Here is an 18,758-nt window from a genome sequence, read left to right as displayed (position 1 = left end):
GGTGGATGTGAGTGGGGCTGCGGCTTCTGAGTTTCCTTCCTCAGGTGACGAGGTTAAGTCGTTAGGTGCTGCTCTATTTAACTCCACCTAGTTCTTTGTTCCTGGCCTCCAGTCAATGTTCCAGTATTGGTCTTGCTTTCTCCTGGATCGTTCTTATGGCCTGTCTGCCCAGCATAAGCTAAGTTCTGCTTGTGTTACTTTTGTTTGCTATATTTTCTGTCCAGCTTGCTGTATTGGTTTTTCTTGCTTGCTGGAAGCTCTGAGACGCAGAGGGAGCACCTCCGTACCGTTAGTCGGTGCGGAGGGTCTTTTTGCCCCTCTGCGTGGTTGTTTGTAGGTTTTTGTGTTGACCGCAAAGCTATCTTTCCTATCCTCGGTCTATTCAGTAAGTCGGGCCTCACTTTGCTAAATCGATTTCATCTCTGTGTTTGTATTTTCATCTTAACTCACAGTCATTATATGTGGGGGGCTGCCTTTTCCTTTGGGGAATTTCTCTGAGGCAAGGTAGGCTTATTTTTCTATCTTCAGGGCTAGTTAGTTTCTCAGGCTGTGCCGAGTTGCATAGGGAGCGTTGGGCGCAATCCACGGCTACCTCTAGTGTGGTATGATAGGATTAGGGATTGCGGTCAGCAGAGTTCCCATGTCTCAGAGCTCGTCCTATGTTAGTAACTATCAGGTCACTTTGTGAGCTCTTAACCACTAGGTCCATTGTGGTTCTGAATCACCTGTTCATAACACTTCCCTTTGTTTACTACATACCTGGATTTGACTCTTTCTGCACCGCCAGTGTTTTGATCAGCACCATGTCACCAGTCACACTCACCTATTGATCACCTTGCTGAGGACACTGTCTTAAGAACTCTGCTGTTTTGCTGTATATGTTTCAAGGACTTGTTTCATTGCAGGTCACTGCGGGTTATCAGTATATTGTTTTGTGTGTTATCTGCTGTTGTACAAATACACTTTTTTCACTAAAGAAATCAGTATCTGTCTGGTCACGCTACCAGAATCCTCGAGTTCCTACAATAGTATTACAGCAAGTGACATCACCCTCTCCGTGCCCACATGCAGTTCCACATTACGCTCTTTCCAGTGTAGACCACCCCTACATGCAGCCCCATGTATATGAAAGCAACCCCTTCCCTGCACGGCACACCCCACCACATGCAGCCTTAGACCGGCATCAAACGAGCATATGGCATCCGATGCGAGAGCATAGCATGCGATATGCTAATGACTAGTGATGAGCGCATATACTCCTTACTCGAGATTTCTCGAGCATGCTCGGGGGTCCTCAGAGTATTTTTTAGTGGTCGGAGATTTAGTTTTTCTTGCCGCAGCTGAATGATTTACATCTGTTAGCTATCTTAATTACATGTGGGGATTCCCAACCAGGCCACCCCCACATGTCCTTATGCTGGCGAACAGGTGTAAATCATTCAGCTGCGGCAAGAAAAACTAAATCTCCGAGCACTAATACTCGGAGGACCCCCGAGCATGCTCGAGAAATCTCGAGTAACAAGTATATTCGCTCATCACTACTAATGACCCTCGGCTCCCGCTCTGCTGCTGTGTCATGCGTCTGTGGTACGAGCCTCTCGCAAACAGAGGATCGGAGCACAGCTGTGGAGGAGGCGGAGAAATGAATTTCTCCATCTCCTCCATTGCCAGGTCAGCGTATATCGCACATCACTTGGATGATATGCGAGTGATGTGCGTTGTGTCACTCGCACCCATAGGCTTATATGGGTGCGAGTGAGCCCAGACTCAGCCGAGTGTTGGTGACAATCGCAGCATGCTGTGATTTCACTCGCACACTGAAAAAGGCCAAGAAAAAATATGGTGATGTGAGCTGCCCCATAGATGAATACTGGTCTGAGTGCCATGCAATGTTTTATCACATAGCACTTGTCTGTATTCTACGGTATTAACTCTGGCCTTACGCAACTAACATCACCCCTTCACCGCACAGCAAAGTTGCATGCAGCCACACACAAGTAACATCACCCCCTACCCTGAGCAGCGGCCAGGCATACAGCCCCACAAAAGCAAAATTACCCTCCATTCACCACGCAGACCTCCAGCATAAAGCCCCAAGTGACTGACTTCATCCCCTACTCTTTGCAACACCCCTGCATGCAACTCCATACAGCAAAATCATTCATCACTCCCACAGCATGCAGCCCCATTCAAGTAGCATCACTATCTCATCATAGCCCCCAGAGGAGTGACATCACTCCCTTCCCTGCACAGACACCAGCATGCATCCTCAGGAGAGTAACATTATCCCCTTCTACAATCATGCAGCTCACGTATATACCATTACTCCCTTTAACTTGCAGCCCAAAAGTGCCCTGCATGCAGCCTCACGACAGTGATATTACCTACTTCCCGAAACAGCCCCAAGCGAATTACATCACCCACTTTTTCCTTGCAGCTGCCTAGCATGCAGCATTCTCCCCTTTCTCATTCCATGTAGCACCATCCCCTTTTCCGCACAACCACTCTTCCTCATCCCCGTTCTATGCACAGCCGCTCATCATCACTGCCTTCTCCACTCAGGCCCTAAGCATCATTCCTCCTTCTCCATGCAGCCACATCCAAGTAACATCAACCTTATTTCTGCGAAATCCCCCAATACTCAGCCCCATACAAGTAGTAGCAGCCATTTCCCTGTGCATCTCTCCATATAGTAACATTATCCATGTTGCTTTGCCCCTAAAAACATGCTCAGACCACTCACACTTTGCACTATGTCCTCAATCCCATCTCCTCACACTGCTCCATGGTGAAGTTTTTAACCCCTTAAAAACATCACTTATTCAATTCTGTGGAAATCGGCTGTTTGACCACTTTGATGCCAATTCTGAGGCCCAGAACCCATTTTGGCCAGGCTAGATGGACCTGGGTTTGATGCAGGGCATCACTATCTGTGTATTCTTAGTGTGAGATTAGTGGCCCAAAGTGATTTAACTCCTTAAAAACATCAGTTACTTATTCGAATTTGTGAAAATCGGCTGTTTGCCCACTTTGACGCCAATTCTGATGACCAGAACCCATTTGTGCCAGGCTAAAGGGACATGGGTTTCATGCGAGGCATCACTATCTGTGTGCTGTTAGTGTGAGATCAGTGGCCCAATGTCATTTAACCCCTTAAAAACATCAGTTACTTATTCAAATCTGTGAAAATCGGCTGTTTGATGCCAATTACAATGCCCAGAACCCATTTGGGCTCAGGCTGGAGGGACCTGGGTTTGATGCGGGGCATCAATATCTATGTATTTAGTGTGAGATCAGCGGCCCAAAGTCATTTAACCCCTTAAAACATCACTTATTCAAATGGGTAAAAATTGGCTATATGCCCACTTTGATGCCAAATCTGATGCCCAGAACCCATTTGGGCCAGGCTAGAGGGACCTGGGTTTGATGCAAGGCATCACTGTGTATTCTTAGTGTGAGATCAGTGGCTCAAAGCCATTTAACCACTTAAAAACATCAGTTATTTATTCAAATCTGTGAAAAATTGCTGTTTGACCACTTTGATGCCAATTCTGATGCCCAGAACCCAATTGGGCCAGGCTAGAGGGACCCGGGATTGATGCAGGGCATCACTATCTGTGTATTCGAAGTGTGAGATCAGTGGCCCAAAGTCATTTAACCACTTAAAGACACCAGTTACTTATTCAAATGGCCAAAATTGACTGCCTACTTTGATGCCAGTTCTGAAGTCCAGAACCCATTTGGGCCAGGCTGGAGATGCCTGGTTTTGATACCTGTTCTATATGTCTGCAGTGTGAGATCAGTGGCCCAAATTCATTTAACCCTTTCTTCAATGCTCTTTGGTGCTTACTTGGATGCCCATTTTTGTGCCAGTTTTATAGTTTTTGTAGCTGTTTTTAGTGTATTCACATCAGGGCACCTCACTTCATTGTTTTATTATTGTGATGCTTATATTTTGTTGTTAAACCTATAAAAAAAGAAAATAAAAAATTTCAGAATAAGAAACTAATGAATAAGAAACCAACTTCAGCTTCGAATAAGAAACCAACTTCAACCTCGTCAAGGCTTCATGGTGCAGACCTCAGGCCTCTACTCACAAGGCTCCATGGTGCAGAGCTCAGGCCTCTACTCACAAGGCTCTATGGTGCAGGGCTAAGGCCTCTCCTCACACATCTCCACAGTGCAGAGTTCAGGCCTCTCATCACAGGGCTCCATGGTGCAGCCCCTCGATCCTCTTCTCACGCTGCTCCATCGAGCAGAGCTCAGTCCTCTCCTCACACTGCTCCAAGGTGCGGCCCATCAGTCGTCTCCTCACGCAGCTCCACGGTGCAGCCCCCTCAGTCCTCTCTTCACGCGGCTCCACGCTGCAGCCCCCTCAGTCCTCTCCTCACACAGCTCCACGGTGCAGCCCCCTCAGTCCTCTCCTCAAACGGCTAAATGGTGCAGCTCCACGGTCGTCTCCTCATACAGCTCCATAATGCAGTCCCTCGGTCTTCCTCTCACAAGGGTCCATGGTGCAGAGCTCAGGCCTCCCCTTACAAGGCTCCATGGTGCAGAGCTCAGTCCTCTCCTCACACGGCTCCAAGGTGCGGCCCCTCAGTCTCTCCTGACACGGCTCCAAGGTGCGGCCCCTCAGTCCTCTCCTCACACAGCTCCATGGTGCGGCCCGTCAGTCCTCTCCTCACATGGCTCCAAGGTGCGGCCCCTCAGTCCTCTCCTCACACAGCTCCATGGTGCGGCCCATCAGTCCTCTCCTCACACGGCTCCACGGTGCGGCCCATCAGTCCTCTCCTCACATGACTCGAAGGTGTGGCCCATTAGTCCTTTCCTCTCATGGCTCCAAAGTGCAGCCCGTCAGTCCTCTCCTCACACGGCTCCATGGTGCAGCCCGTCAGTCCTCTCCTCACATGGCTCCAAGGTGCGGCCCCTCAGTCCTCTCCTCACACAGCTCCGTGGTGCGGCCCATCAGTCCTCTCCTCACACGGCTCCATGGTGCAGCTCCCTCAGTCCTCTTCTCACACAGCTCCACGGTGCGGCCCCCTCAGTCCTCTCCTCATACGGCTCAATGGTGCAGCCCCATGGTCGTCTCCTCATACAGCTCCACAGTGTAGCCCCTCGGTCTTCCCCTCACAAGGCTCCATGGTGCAGAGCTCAGTCCTCTCCTCACAATGCTCCATGGTGCAGCCCCTCAGTCCTCTCCTCACACAGCTCCACGGTGTGGCCCATCAGTCCTTTCCTCATAGGGCTGCATGGTGCGGCCCCTCAGTCAGCTCCTCACACGGCTCCGTGGTGCAGCCCCTCAGTCCTCTCCTCACAGGGCTCCATGGTGCAGCCCCCTCAGTCCTCTCCTCACAGGGCTCCGTGGTGCAGCCCCTCAGTCCTCTCCTCACAGGGCTCCGTGGTGCAGCCCCTCAGTCCTCTCCTCACACAGCTCCATGGTGCGGCCCATCAGTCCTCTCCTCACACGGCTCCACGGTGCGGCCCATCAGTCCTCTCCTCACATGACTCGAAGGTGTGGCCCATTAGTCCTTTCCTCTCATGGCTCCAAAGTGCAGCCCGTCAGTCCTCTCCTCACACGGCTCCATGGTGCAGCCCGTCAGTCCTCTCCTCACATGGCTCCAAGGTGCGGCCCCTCAGTCCTCTCCTCACACAGCTCCGTGGTGCGGCCCATCAGTCCTCTCCTCACACGGCTCCATGGTGCAGCTCCCTCAGTCCTCTTCTCACACAGCTCCACGGTGCGGCCCCCTCAGTCCTCTCCTCATACGGCTCAATGGTGCAGCCCCATGGTCGTCTCCTCATACAGCTCCACAGTGTAGCCCCTCGGTCTTCCCCTCACAAGGCTCCATGGTGCAGAGCTCAGTCCTCTCCTCACAATGCTCCATGGTGCAGCCCCTCAGTCCTCTCCTCACACAGCTCCACGGTGTGGCCCATCAGTCCTTTCCTCATAGGGCTGCATGGTGCGGCCCCTCAGTCAGCTCCTCACACGGCTCCGTGGTGCAGCCCCTCAGTCCTCTCCTCACAGGGCTCCATGGTGCAGCCCCCTCAGTCCTCTCCTCACAGGGCTCCGTGGTGCAGCCCCTCAGTCCTCTCCTCACAGGGCTCCGTGGTGCAGCCCCTCAGTCCTCTCCTCACACAGCTCCATGGTGCAGCCCCTCAGTCCTCTCCTCACAGGGCTCCGTGGTGCAGCCCCTCAGTCCTCTCCTCACAGGGCTCCGTGGTGCAGCCCCTCAGTCCTCTCCTCACAGGGCTCCGTGGTGCAGCCCCTCAGTCCTCTCCTCACAGGAGTCCATGGTGCGGCCCCTCGGTCCTCTCCTCACAGGAGTCCAGGGTGCAGCCCCTCAGTCCTCTCCTCACAAGGCTCCATGGTGCAGCCCCTCAGTCCTCTCCTCACAGGGCTCCATGGTACAGCCCCTCAGTCCTCTCCTCACAGGGCTCCGTGGTGCAGCCCCTCAGTCCTCTCCTCACAGGGCTCCGTGGTGCAGCCCCTCAGTCCTCTCCTCACACAGCTCCATGGTGCAGCCCCTCAGTCCTCTCCTCACAGGGCTCCGTGGTGCAGCCCCTCAGTCCTCTCCTCACAGGGCTCCATGGTGCAGCCCCTCAGTCCTCTCCTCACAGGGCTCCATGGTGCAGCCCCTCAGTCCTCTCCTCACAGGAGTCCAGGGTGCAGCCCCTCAGTCCTCTCCTCACAGGGCTCCGTGGTGCTACCCCTCAGTCCTCTCCTCACAGGGCTCCATGGTGCAGCCCCTCAGTCCTCTCCTCACAGGGCTCCGTGGTGCAGCCCCTCAGTCCTCTCCTCACAGGAGTCCATGGTGCAGCCCCTCGGTCCTCTCCTCACAGGAGTCCAGGGTGCAGCCCCTCAGTCCTCTCCTCACAAGGCTCCATGCTGCAGCCCCTCAGTCCTCTCCTCACAGGGCTCCGTGGTGCAGCCCCTCAGTCCTCTCCTCACAGGGCTCCGTGGTGCTGCCCCTCAGTCCTCTCCTCACAGGGCTCCGTGGTGCTGCCCCTCAGTCCTCTCCTCACAGGAGTCCATGGTGCAGCCCCTCAGTCCTCTCCTCACAGGGCTCCGTGGTGCAGCCCCTCAGTCCTCTCCTCACAGGGCTCCGTGGTGCAGCCCCTCAGTCCTCTCCTCACAGGGCTCCATGGTGCAGCCCCTCAGTCCTCTCCTCACAGGGCTCCGTGGTGCAGCCCCTCAGTCCTCTCCTCACAGGGCTCCGTGGTGCAGCCCCTCAGTCCTCTCCTCACAGGGCTCCATGGTGCAGCCCCTCAGTTCTCTCCTCACAGGGCTCCGTGGTGCAACCCCTCAGTCCTCTCCTCACAGGGCTCCGTGGTGCAGCCCCTCAGTTCTCTCCTCACAGGGCTCCGTGGTGCAGCCCCTCAGTCCTCTCCTCACAGGGCTCCATGGTGCAGCCCCTCAGTCCTCTCCTCACAGGGCTCCGTGGTGCAGCCTCTCAGTCCTCTCCTCACAGGGCTCCGTGGTGCAGCCCCTCAGTCCTCTCCTCACAGGGCTCCGTGGTGCAGCCCCTCAGTTCTCTCCTCACAGGGCTCCATGGTGCAGCCCCTCAGTCCTCTCCTCACAGGAGTCCATGGTGCGGCCCCTCGGTCCTCTCCTCACAGGGCTCCGTGGTGCAGCCCCTCAGTCCTCTCCTCACAGGGCTCCATGGTGCAGCCCCTCAGTCCTCTCCTCACAGGGCTCCGTGGTGCAGCCCCTCAGTCCTCTCCTCACAGGAGTCCATGGTGCGGCCCCTCAGTCCTCTCCTCACAGGGCTCCGTGGTGCAGCCCCTCAGTCCTCTCCTCACAGGAGTCCATGGTGCAGCCCCTCAGTTCTCTCCTCACAGGGCTCCGTGGTGCAGCCCCTCAGTTCTCTCCTCACAGGGCTCCGTTGTGCAGCCCCTCAGTCCTCTCCTCACAGGAGTCCATGGTGCAGCCCCTCAGTTCTCTCCTCACAGGGCTCCATGGTGCAGCCCCTCAGTCCTCTCCTCACAGGGCTCCGTGGTGCAGCCCCTCAGTCCTCTCCTCACAGGAGTCCATGGTGCAGCCCCTCAGTTCTCTCCTCACAGGGCTCCGTGGTGCAGCCCCTCAGTCCTCTCCTCACAGGAGTCCATGGTGCAGCCCCTCAGTTCTCTCCTCACAGGGCTCCATGGTGCAGCCCCTCAGTCCTCTCCTCACAGGGCTCCGTGGTGCAGCCCCTCAGTCCTCTCCTCACAGGAGTCCATGGTGCAGCCCCTCAGTTCTCTCCTCACAGGGCTCCGTGGTGCAGCCCCTCAGTCCTCTCCTCACAGGGCTCCTTGGTGCAGCCCCTCAGTTCTCTCCTCACAGGGCTCCGTGGTGCAGCCCCTCAGTTCTCTCCTCACAGGGCTCCGTGGTGCAGCCCCTCAGTTCTCTCCTCACAGGGCTCCGTGGTGCAGCCCCTCAGTCCTCTCCTCACAGGAGTCCATGGTGCAGCCCCTCAGTCCTCTCCTCACAGGGCTCCGTGGTGCAGCCCCTCAGTCCACTCCTCACAGGAGTCCGTGGTGCAGCCCCTCAGTCCTCTCCTCACAGGGCTCCGTGGTGCAGCCCCTCAGTCGTCTCCTCACACGGCTCCGTGGTGCAGCCCCTCAGTCCTCTCCTCACAGGGCTCCGTGGTGCTACCCCTCAGTCCTCTCCTCACAGGAGTCCGTGGTGCAGCCCCTCAATCCTCTCCTCACAGGGCTCCGTGGTGCAGCCCCTCAGTCCTCTCCTCACAGGAGTCCATGGTGCAGCCCCTCAGTCCTCTCCTCACACGGCTCCGTGGTGCAGCCCCTCAGTCCTCTCCTCACAGGGCTCCGTGGTGCAGCCCCTCAGTCCTCTCCTCACAGGGCTCCGTGGTGCAGCCCCTCAGTTCTCTCCTCACAGGAGTCCATGGTGCAGCCCCTCAGTTCTCTCCTCACAGGGCTCCGTGGTGCAGCCCCTCAGTCCTCTCCTCACAGGAGTCCATGGTGCAGCCCCTCAGTTCTCTCCTCACAGGGCTCCGTGGTGCAGCCCCTCAGTCCTCTCCTCACAGGGCTCCGTGGTGCAGCCCCTCAGTCCTCTCCTCACAGGAGTCCATGGTGCAGCCCCTCAGTTCTCTCCTCACAGGGCTCCATGGTGCAGCCCCTCAGTCCTCTCCTCACAGGAGTCCATGGTGCAGCCCCTCAGTCCTCTCCTCACAGGGCTCCATGGTGCAGCCCCTCAGTTCTCTCCTCACAGGGCTCCATGGTGCGGCCCCTCAGTCCTCTCCTCACAGGGCTCCGTGGTGCAGCCCCTCAGTCCTCTCCTCACAGGGCTCCGTGGTGCTGCCCCTCAGTCCTCTCCTCACACGGCTCCGTGGTGCAGCCCCTCAGTCCTCTCCTCACACGGCTCCGTGGTGCAGCCCCTCAGTCCTCTCCTCACAGGGCTCCGTGGTGCAGCCCCTCAGTCCTCTCCTCACAGGAGTCCATGGTGCAGCCCCTCAGTTCTCTCCTCACAGGGCTCCGTGGTGCAGCCCCTCAGTCCTCTCCTCACAGGGCTCCGTGGTGCAGCCCCTCAGTCCTCTCCTCACAGGAGTCCATGGTGCAGCCCCTCAGTTCTCTCCTCACAGGGCTTCATGGTGCAGCCCCTCAGTCCTCTCCTCACAGGGCTCCGTGGTGCAGCCCCTCAGTCCTCTCCTCACAGGAGTCCATGGTGCAGCCCCTCAGTTCTCTCCTCACAGGGCTCCGTGGTGCAGCCCCTCAGTCCTCTCCTCACAGGGCTCCTTGGTGCAGCCCCTCAGTTCTCTCCTCACAGGGCTCCGTGGTGCAGCCCCTCAGTTCTCTCCTCACAGGGCTCCGTGGTGCAGCCCCTCAGTTCTCTCCTCACAGGGCTCCGTGGTGCAGCCCCTCAGTCCTCTCCTCACAGGAGTCCATGGTGCAGCCCCTCAGTCCTCTCCTCACAGGGCTCCGTGGTGCAGCCCCTCAGTCCACTCCTCACAGGAGTCCGTGGTGTAGCCCCTCAGTCCACTCCTCACACGGCTCCGTGGTGCAGCCCCTCAGTCCTCTCCTCACACGGCTCCGTGGTGCAGCCCCTCAGTCCTCTCCTCACAGGGCTCCGTGGTGCAGCCCCTCAGTCCTCTCCTCACAGGAGTCCATGGTGCAGCCCCTCAGTCCTCTCCTCACAGGAGTCCATGGTGCAGCCCCTCAGTCCTCTCCTCACACGGCTCCGTGGTGCAGCCCCTCAGTCCTCTCCTCACAGGGCTCCGTGGTGCAGCCCCTCAGTCCTCTCCTCACAGGAGTCCATGGTGCAGCCCCTCAGTCCTCTCCTCACAGGAGTCCATGGTGCAGCCCCTCAGTTCTCTCCTCACAGGGCTCCATGGTGCAGCCCCTCAGTTCTCTCCTCACAGGGCTCCGTGGTGCAGCCCCTCAGTTCTCTCCTCACAGGGCTCCGTGGTGCAGCCCCTCAGTCCACTCCTCACAGGGCTCCGTGGTGCAGCCCCTCAGTCCTCTCCTCACAGGGCTCCTTGGTGCAGCCCCTCAGTTCTCTCCTCACAGGGCTCCGTGGTGCAGCCCCTCAGTCCTCTCCTCACAGGAGTCCATGGTGCAGCCCCTCAGTCCTCTCCTCACAGGAGTCCATGGTGCAGCCCCTCAGTTCTCTCCTCACAGGGCTCCATGGTGCAGCCCCTCAGTTCTCTCCTCACAGGGCTCCGTGGTGCAGCCCCTCAGTCCTCTCCTCACAGGAGTCCATGGTGCAGCCCCTCAGTCCTCTCCTCACACGGCTCCGTGGTGTAGCCCCTCAGTCCTCTCCTCACAGGGCTCCGTGGTGCATCCCCTCAGTCCTCTCCTCACAGGAGTCCATGGTGCAGCCCCTCAGTCCTCTCCTCACAGGAGTCCATGGTGCAGCCCCTCAGTTCTCTCCTCACAGGGCTCCATGGTGCAGCCCCTCAGTTCTCTCCTCACAGGGCTCCGTGGTGCAGCCCCTCAGTTCTCTCCTCACAGGGCTCCGTGGTGCAGCCCCTCAGTCCACTCCTCACAGGGCTCCGTGGTGCAGCCCCTCAGTCCTCTCCTCACAGGAGTCCATGGTGCAGCCCCTCAGTTCTCTCCTCACACGGCTCCGTGGTGCAGCCCCTCAGTCCTCTCCTCACACGGCTCCGTGGTGCAGCCCCTCAGTTCTCTCCTCACACGGCTCCGTGGTGCAGCCCCTCAGTCCTCTCCTCACACGGCTCCGTGGTGCTACCCCTCAGTCCTCTCCTCACAGGAGTCCATGGTGCAGCCCCTCAGTCCTCTCCTCACAGGGCTCCATGGTGCAGCCCCTCAGTTCTCTCCTCACAGGGCTCCATGGTGCGGCCCCTCAGTCCTCTCCTCACAGGGCTCCATGGTGCAGCCCCTCAGTTCTCTCCTCACAGGGCTCCATGGTGCGGCCCCTCAGTCCTCTCCTCACAGGGCTCCATGGTGCGGCCCCTCAGTCCTCTCCTCACAGGGCTCCGTGGTGCAGCCCCTCAGTTCTCTCCTCACAGGGCTCCATGGTGCGGCCCCTCAGTCCTCTCCTCACAGGGCTCCATGGTGCGGCCCCTCAGTCCTCTCCTCACAGGGCTCCGTGGTGCAGCCCCTCAGTCCTCTCCTCACAGGGCTCCGTGGTGCAGCCCCTCAGTCCTCTCCTCACAGGGCTCCGTGGTGCAGCCCCTCAGTCCTCTCCTCACACGGCTCCGTGGTGCAGCCCCTCAGTCCTCTCCTCACACGGCTCCGTGGTGCTGCCCCTCAGTCCTCTCCTCACACGGCTCCGTGGTGCAGCCCCTCAGTCCTCTCCTCACAGGAGTCCATGGTGCAGCCCCTCAGTCCTCTCCTCACAGGGCTCCGTGGTGCAGCCCCTCAGTCCTCTCCTCACAGGAGTCCATGGTGCAGCCCCTCAGTCCTCTCCTCACACGGCTCCGTGGTGTTACCCCTCAGTCCTCTCCACTACAGTACCACATTCATTGAGCACAACCCTGATTCCTGCTATCCCGCCCCTTCAGGTGACATCATCCCCTCACCGCAGCCACTCCAATCTAGTCGCTACCCTGCTGGCACCCCACCCTCTTCCATCGCCGGCAGAGGGAAGCATACAAGTCTGGTGGGTGGAGGCAGAAGACACAGAAGTGCTGGCCGGGAGGCAGCGGCGCTGGAGTCCCAGCTCTTCGGTGCACAGCCATCTCCCATTCTGTGGATGACAGGGCGGAGGTGCCCAGTCTCCCGTAACCACATAGGTACTGCCAGGCTGACATCAGCAGAGGGGCTTCTTCCTCTGGATCCCTTTCCTCTTGCCATCAGTGGGGGGCAGACATGGAAGATGGACCCTCATCTGAAGGCTGCTTTAGAAGGTTCACGGACTGCTTTTTAGGTGCCAGTAAGTACCCGTCCCTCAGCCTGCGGTGGCAGGGGTTGTGCCCTGTGTGAGCACTGTTTGCTGGAGCAGGTGTGCCAGGCGCTGGGGAGTTAGTTGTAGCGATGCTCGTGTGCCAGCCTCTATTACCGGGGTTTTATGGGCTGTGGGATGACTGGTGTGCCAGCCTCTGGTTCTATTACCGGGCATTATCAGCTGTGGAATGACTGGTGTGCCAGCCTCTGGTTCTATTACCTGGGCTTTGTTGGCTGTGGGATGACTGGTGTGCCAGCCTCTGGTTCTATTACCGGGGCATTATCAGCTGTGGGATGACTGGTGTGCCAGCCTCTGGTTCTATTACCGGGGCATTATCAGCTGTGGAATGACCGGTGTGCCAGCCTCTGGTTCTATTACCTGGGCTTTGTTGGCTGTGGGATGACTGGTGTGCCAGCCTCTGGTTCTATTACCTGGGCTTTGTTGGCTGTGGGATGACTGGTGTGCCAGCCTCTGGTTCTATTACCGGGGCATTATCAGCTGTGGAATGACCGGTGTGCCAGCCTCTGGTTCTATTACCTGGGCTTTGTTGGCTGTGGGATGACTGGTGTGCCAGCCTCTGGTTCTATTACCGGGGCATTATCAGCTGTGGAATGACTGGTGTGCCAGCTGCTTGCAGTGTAGGGTGATCTTTCATTGTGCTGATGAAGTTTGCCTCCAGTGCTTCTGTGCCAGCCTCTGGGTGTACGCACAAGTGTCACTGTGCTTCCAGGCTTTTTTTCGGCAGAATGCACAATTGATCAGTGAACTCTGCATGGATCCTGGCTGCAGCCTGCTATCACCCGCTCATGGCCACTGTTTCATGGTGGTGGCTATAAACAGGATGTTATTAATGCATGCTCTGTTAGATAGTTACGCACTGATGAAATGGGAATCAATATTTCCTGTATAATGGAGATTAAAAAAACAACAAAAACCCCACATTGAATTACAAAATGAGCTGTTCTGCAACTTTTCTGCCATAATCTGTATATGGGTTTCTAATTCTCCTGCGCTCTTCTTACTGTCAGTGAATGGAAGCCTTGTGTACACCCAGAGGGTGATGCTTCTTCCAGCTGATGGTTTGTTATAATTATCTAGTCTTGGTATAGGGTCCAGGCTCCCATACATTCCACGGGCCCTCATGTATGTGAAGTGTGTGCTTTGGATGTGTTTACATCCAACAGATGTCTGGACGGGATATGGTTCTCACGTGTCAGAAGTCATTTTCAGCCTCTAGATGTAAAGTAAGATTGTTTCAGTTCACTGACTGCAAACAGAAATACAAAGCACATGAGAAAGTTGCACAATGTACTCTGCTGTCTCCATCAGTGCCATAGACTTTCAAGAGTGGGAACAACCACTTTCATTTAGGCGTCATTCCTGCCTCTGATCTATCCATTACAACCTATGGATCTGTTGTCTGTCTCTTTTTTTTTCCTCCCCTCCCCACTACACTCTCACTGTTTGTTTAAAAAACATGTTGGATAAATGTCTATTTTGATCAAAAAATATGGACAAAAGGTCTGGAAGAATCACGGACAGCAGTGATGGCGTTGGTGTGCTGTCCGTGATTAACTTTGCAATGATTAGGAGAACCTGTGCAATTAATTTTTTGTTTTTTTCATACAAGAAAATCACTCATTGTAAAAACTGCCACATGGACCATTACTGAGAATCGGATCAGTTTTGCTTACGATGACTGACTTCTGAATGAGGCCTTACATAGGGACATGTGACCTGATTCTTATTATCAGTAGATGTACCCCCTGCGATCAGACACCACCTTATCCAATGGGTCATACCTTTTTTTTTTTTTTTTTAATTTTGGGAAATCTCCTACACACAGCACATGATGATACCTGCTGTAGATGTGTGAGGGTATGTGCACACGTTGCGGATTCCATTGCGGATATTTCTGCGTGGATTCTGCAGAATCCGCAGGTAAAATGACCTGCGTTTTAACTGCGGATTCCCTGCGGGTGTTCTGCGGATTTTGTGCGAATTTCCCCTGCGTTTTTACACCTGTAGATTCCTATAATGGAATAGGTGTAAAACGCTGCAGATTCCGCACAAAGAATTGACATGCTGTGGAAAATAAACTGATGTTTTCCGCGTGGAATTTTCTGCAGCATGTGCACTGCGGATTTGGTTTTCCATAGGTTTACATGGTACTGTACACCACATGGAAAACAGCTGCAGATCCGCAGGGCCAAATCCGCTGCGGACGCGCAGCCAAATCTGCAACGTGTGCACAGACCTTATAGGTTTCCGTACATATTATAGAAAAGTAAGTTGACAAAGGTGTATAGTGAAGACTTCTTCCGGACAGTGAATGTTACTGTCTGATATTGGTTGGCTACAACGACCGTTGTTTGATATCAACATGAACAGTATTCACCTCTTCTCTCCTAGTGATGCTGTTCTGTCCTCACTAGCTGAGGCAGGCTCATACGTAGCTATACAGTCAGCTAAACCGCTATACCGGGGTCCAATAAGGAGATTGTGGTTGAGTCTGTGCTTTATTAAACGTAGTGGTATATTGATGCGGTGAAACTGTGAACAATGATATAAATAGAATCAGTGCATGGTATAGAACAGATACATACTACACATGAGGTACATTATGCATAACATTTAGGAAGCTAGTAACTGAACTGGGAGTACAACTGGCTAGGCTAATATGGAGCAGAAATATCTATAGGAAGCATAAAGACATACCGGCAATGCAATCGCAAGGGGGATGAAGTGAAGCGTCTTTCTTTGAAGGCAGACTGAGGAAAGTGAAAGGAAAAATGGAGGGAAATGGAGTCTGAGCTACCATAATGCATTGCAAAGGAGGAGGAGAATCAGACATGGATAATACAAAAACAAGATTGAACTGCCAACATAACTCTGGCCGCTAGAGGGAGCCAAAGCATCACAGATGAATAAAGGCATGAATATATCAATACTGTATACTGAGGAAACTGCAATTATGCAAGCAAATAATCAGGGCAACAATATTAGATGGCGGAGACAGAACACTCCCCGTCTGGCATCAACGGATGTCACTACTCCTTTCTTCCGAAGGCAACAATAGGACCAGTTCAGATACCGGTCTGGAAAATGTCTTAGGTGCGGCCCCTTGATAAAGGTGACCGAAACGCGCGTCGGGGCGGACGCGCTACCGCAGGACTGACAACACTCCCCCCACCGTCTGGAGCAGGTGATTATGCAGATATCATTTAGGTACTATAGGGCTTTGGAGCCGTGTATGCTACAGACTATGGGGGCATGGGGATACTTCGGGTAGTAGGATATACTGGATATGAGGTCTGTTGTGCAGATGTAAATTCCATATGACTAAGCGAGGTTTCCCCGTGGGCAGTGATTGGGCTAGGGGTCATTATAGATCTGTATTAGTTCTATTTGGTTAGTCTGGGTGCCTACATTGTCCCAATATATGATCGTGTGTTGTCATATATATCCTGTGGGTGTGCGTTTTATGTATGATGGTATCTTATGGGTGGGTGTGCTTTCCCTGTATTTTACACTGTGATCATATGCTTTTATATGGTTGTTATTTAATAAAGTTTGGCATTTTTCATATTTTGGCCTTTTGATCATCTTTCTTTTTGTTCTCTATGTAGTAATTGATGATAGGCTCTATTGTCCTATTGTTTCTAGCATGGTATATGATTTGGTATTTAGTGATTGATTTTCAATTTTTATATTACCATGTTTTTGTGTCATATTCACCTTCAGATTAGGTTTAGTAGATTGCCACTTTGTCCGTGGCTGCAGGGTAGACAAATATTGTTTGCGCCACCTGTCCCAGAAAGTATTTGCAAGACTTTGTACCTGTCTCCATTGGCGCTTGTAGAGGTCCTTCGCGTCGAATCCTCCTGGAGGGGTACTGGACAGTCCCGTTTTCTGGGTAAGTAAAGTAGATGGAGTCAATAACAAGGGCTCCTCAGGGTCGTTAGGAACTGGAACCAGGGGTCTTGCATTGATTATAGCTGCAGCTTCAGCCATGAAGGTGATTAGGCTTTCGTGGGTAAGCCTCGCTGCTCCTTCTGTAAATAGTCTTCCTTGGTGCTTGACCAGATTGTGGTAATGTTGTACGATTCGGTAGGCAACGTGACATTTTCCGGGAAGTATAAGAGGGAATTTCTCCACAAACTCCATCTCAGCTTCTTTGAGTCGGCCTCCTACTCTCAGTAGGCCACTGTTGTCGATGAATGGGTCGAGTTTTCTCAATATGCTGCTCACTGGTATTGGAGCTTTGTTAATAAGACATTGGATTTCTGGAAAGTAGGTTTCTCTTTGAACAGTGAGGATGATGTGATTTCTATAGAACTCTAAGTCGGAGGTAACGTAGGTATTTTTACAAAGATGCCAACCTTTACATTTTTCTGTGCCACAAGTTCTGGTGGTCCTGAATGAGCAAGCTATATGAGTCAGGCAGGTAATGGCTCGAGTAAGTAACTTCCAACTTGAGAATCTGTCGAACCTGCAAGATCCAAGCTGGATAACAGAGGTCACTGTATGAAGGGTAGACACCTGAGGGCGGATTTCAGCATCTGAGTCCTCTCCTACTAGTTCAAAGGTGTCTGGAAAACATTCCTCAATGTACAATAGTTTTGGTCCCGAGAGCCACGTTGTGCTTCCTAGTCGACTTGCGTCAACTGCTCTAGTTGCATGATCTGCGGGATTCTGGTCTGTGGGTATGTAATGCCACTGCTCTGGATGAACTGATCTCCTGATTCGTAGCACTCTGTTATTGACATAAACGTAGAATCGCCTGGTTTCGTTGTGGATATATCCCAGGACTACTTTGCTGTCTGAGTAGAACTTGGCTTGTGTCAGGTCGATATCCATTTCGGATGCGATGAACTCCGCTAACTCAACGGCTAAGACTGCGGCACAAAGCTCTAACCTGGGTATAGTGTGCTCTGGTTGTGGTGCGAGTTTGGCCTTTCCCATGACGAAACCAATGTGGCACTGACATTTGGAGTCTACAGTTTTGAGGTAGGCAAGAGCGGCAATTGCTTTGACAGAAGCATCTGCAAATACGTACAGTCTTTGGCTCTGTATCTCAGTAGATGGCACAGGGGTGTATGGTCTTGGCATATGCAAGTTGGAGAGTGCCGCTAACGAGTTCTTCCACTCTTCCCACTGGATCCTCTTATCAGGTGGCAGAGGTGCATCCCAGTCAGATGTTTCCCTAGTTAAGTCTCTTAGTAGGGCCTTGCCTTGTATAGTAACAGGAGCTGCGAAACCCAAGGGGTCGTACAGACTGTTGATGGTAGACAGGACGCCTCTACGTGTGAAAGGCCTTTCTTCCTGGCTGACCTGAAAGGTGAAAGTGTCTGATTGTAGATTCCAGAGAAGCCCGAGGGTGCGTTGCATTGGTGCGGGGTCTGACCCCAGGTCCAGGTCTCTGAGACCATTACATAGGTCTTGAGAAGGGAACGCTTCCATGAGTTCTTGGCTGTTTGAGGCTATTTTATGAAGCCTAAGGTTCGAGTAGGCAAGCATGTCCTGAGCTCTCCTGAGAAGACTGATGGCAGTCTCATTTGAAGGCATGGCTTTTAGACAGTCGTCGACATAAAAGTCCTTTTCTATGAATTGTCTGACATCTGCTCCGTATTCTGGTTCTCCTTCCTGAGCTGACCTTTTGAGTCCGTAAATGGCGACTGCAGGTGAAGGACTGTTGCCAAAGATGTGCACTCTCATGCGATACTCTGTGACTTCTTTAGTAGGATCATTGTCTCTGTACCAGAAGAATCTTAGGAAGTTCCTGTCTCTCTCTCTCACAAGGAAACAATGGAACATTTGCTGGATGTCAGCGATGAAGGCAATGGAATCCTTACGGAAGCGCATAAGTACACCCAGTAGTTTGTTATTGAGGTCTGGTCCTGTCAGCAGAACGTCATTCAGGGAGACATCATTAAACTTAGCACTGGAATCAAACACGACTCTGATCTGGCCTGGTTTCTTAGGTTGGTATACTCCGAACATGGGTAGGAACCAGCATTGTTCAGAGTCTTTGAGAGTGGGAGCTAGTTCTGCGTGACGGTTTTCAAAAATCTTTGACATGAAGGAGAAAAAGTGATCTTTCATCTCTGGTTTCTTTTGCAGATTACGAATGAGAGAGGAGAAACGTTGTAATGCCTGATTTCTGTTGTTCGGTAGACGTGGTCTGTGGGTTTTGAAGGGAAGAGGTGCGACCCAGCTGTTGGTCTCATCTTTAACGAGTCCCTTGTCCATTACCAATAAGAACAACTTGTCCTCTACCGACATTGCCATTTGGTTGTCCTGCTTAGTTCTCTGGAAGACTGTGCCCCCTAACTGATCCTCATAGCTTCCCGACACTATACTGCTGTCGTGAGTAAAGTCTATTAAATGATCAGGTAGTTGGATGCTGTGTGGCAGT

At 53.8% G+C, this 18,758-nt stretch overlaps 1 protein-coding gene across 2 annotated transcripts in view; it reads left to right on the top strand.

Annotated features, from left to right (window-relative positions):
- Nucleotides 1-12,146: 12,146 nt before the first annotated feature.
- PDE10A (phosphodiesterase 10A) overlaps nt 12,147-18,758 on the top strand; it is a 291,576-nt gene continuing 284,964 nt past the window's right edge. For both annotated transcript variants that reach the window (XM_069725886.1, XM_069725885.1), the window contains exon 1: nt 12,147-12,328. In XM_069725886.1, the coding sequence (XP_069581987.1) occupies nt 12,265-12,328 (64 nt within the window). In that variant the 5' untranslated portion in view covers nt 12,147-12,264. The remainder of the gene's footprint in view (nt 12,329-18,758) is intronic.

The sequence above is a fragment of the Ranitomeya imitator genome, chromosome 5 (assembly GCF_032444005.1).
Source record: "Ranitomeya imitator isolate aRanImi1 chromosome 5, aRanImi1.pri, whole genome shotgun sequence".
NCBI lineage: Eukaryota > Metazoa > Chordata > Amphibia > Anura > Dendrobatidae > Ranitomeya > Ranitomeya imitator.
Note: the sequence above shows the minus strand (reverse complement) of the source record. Positions and strands in the feature narration are given on the sequence as shown.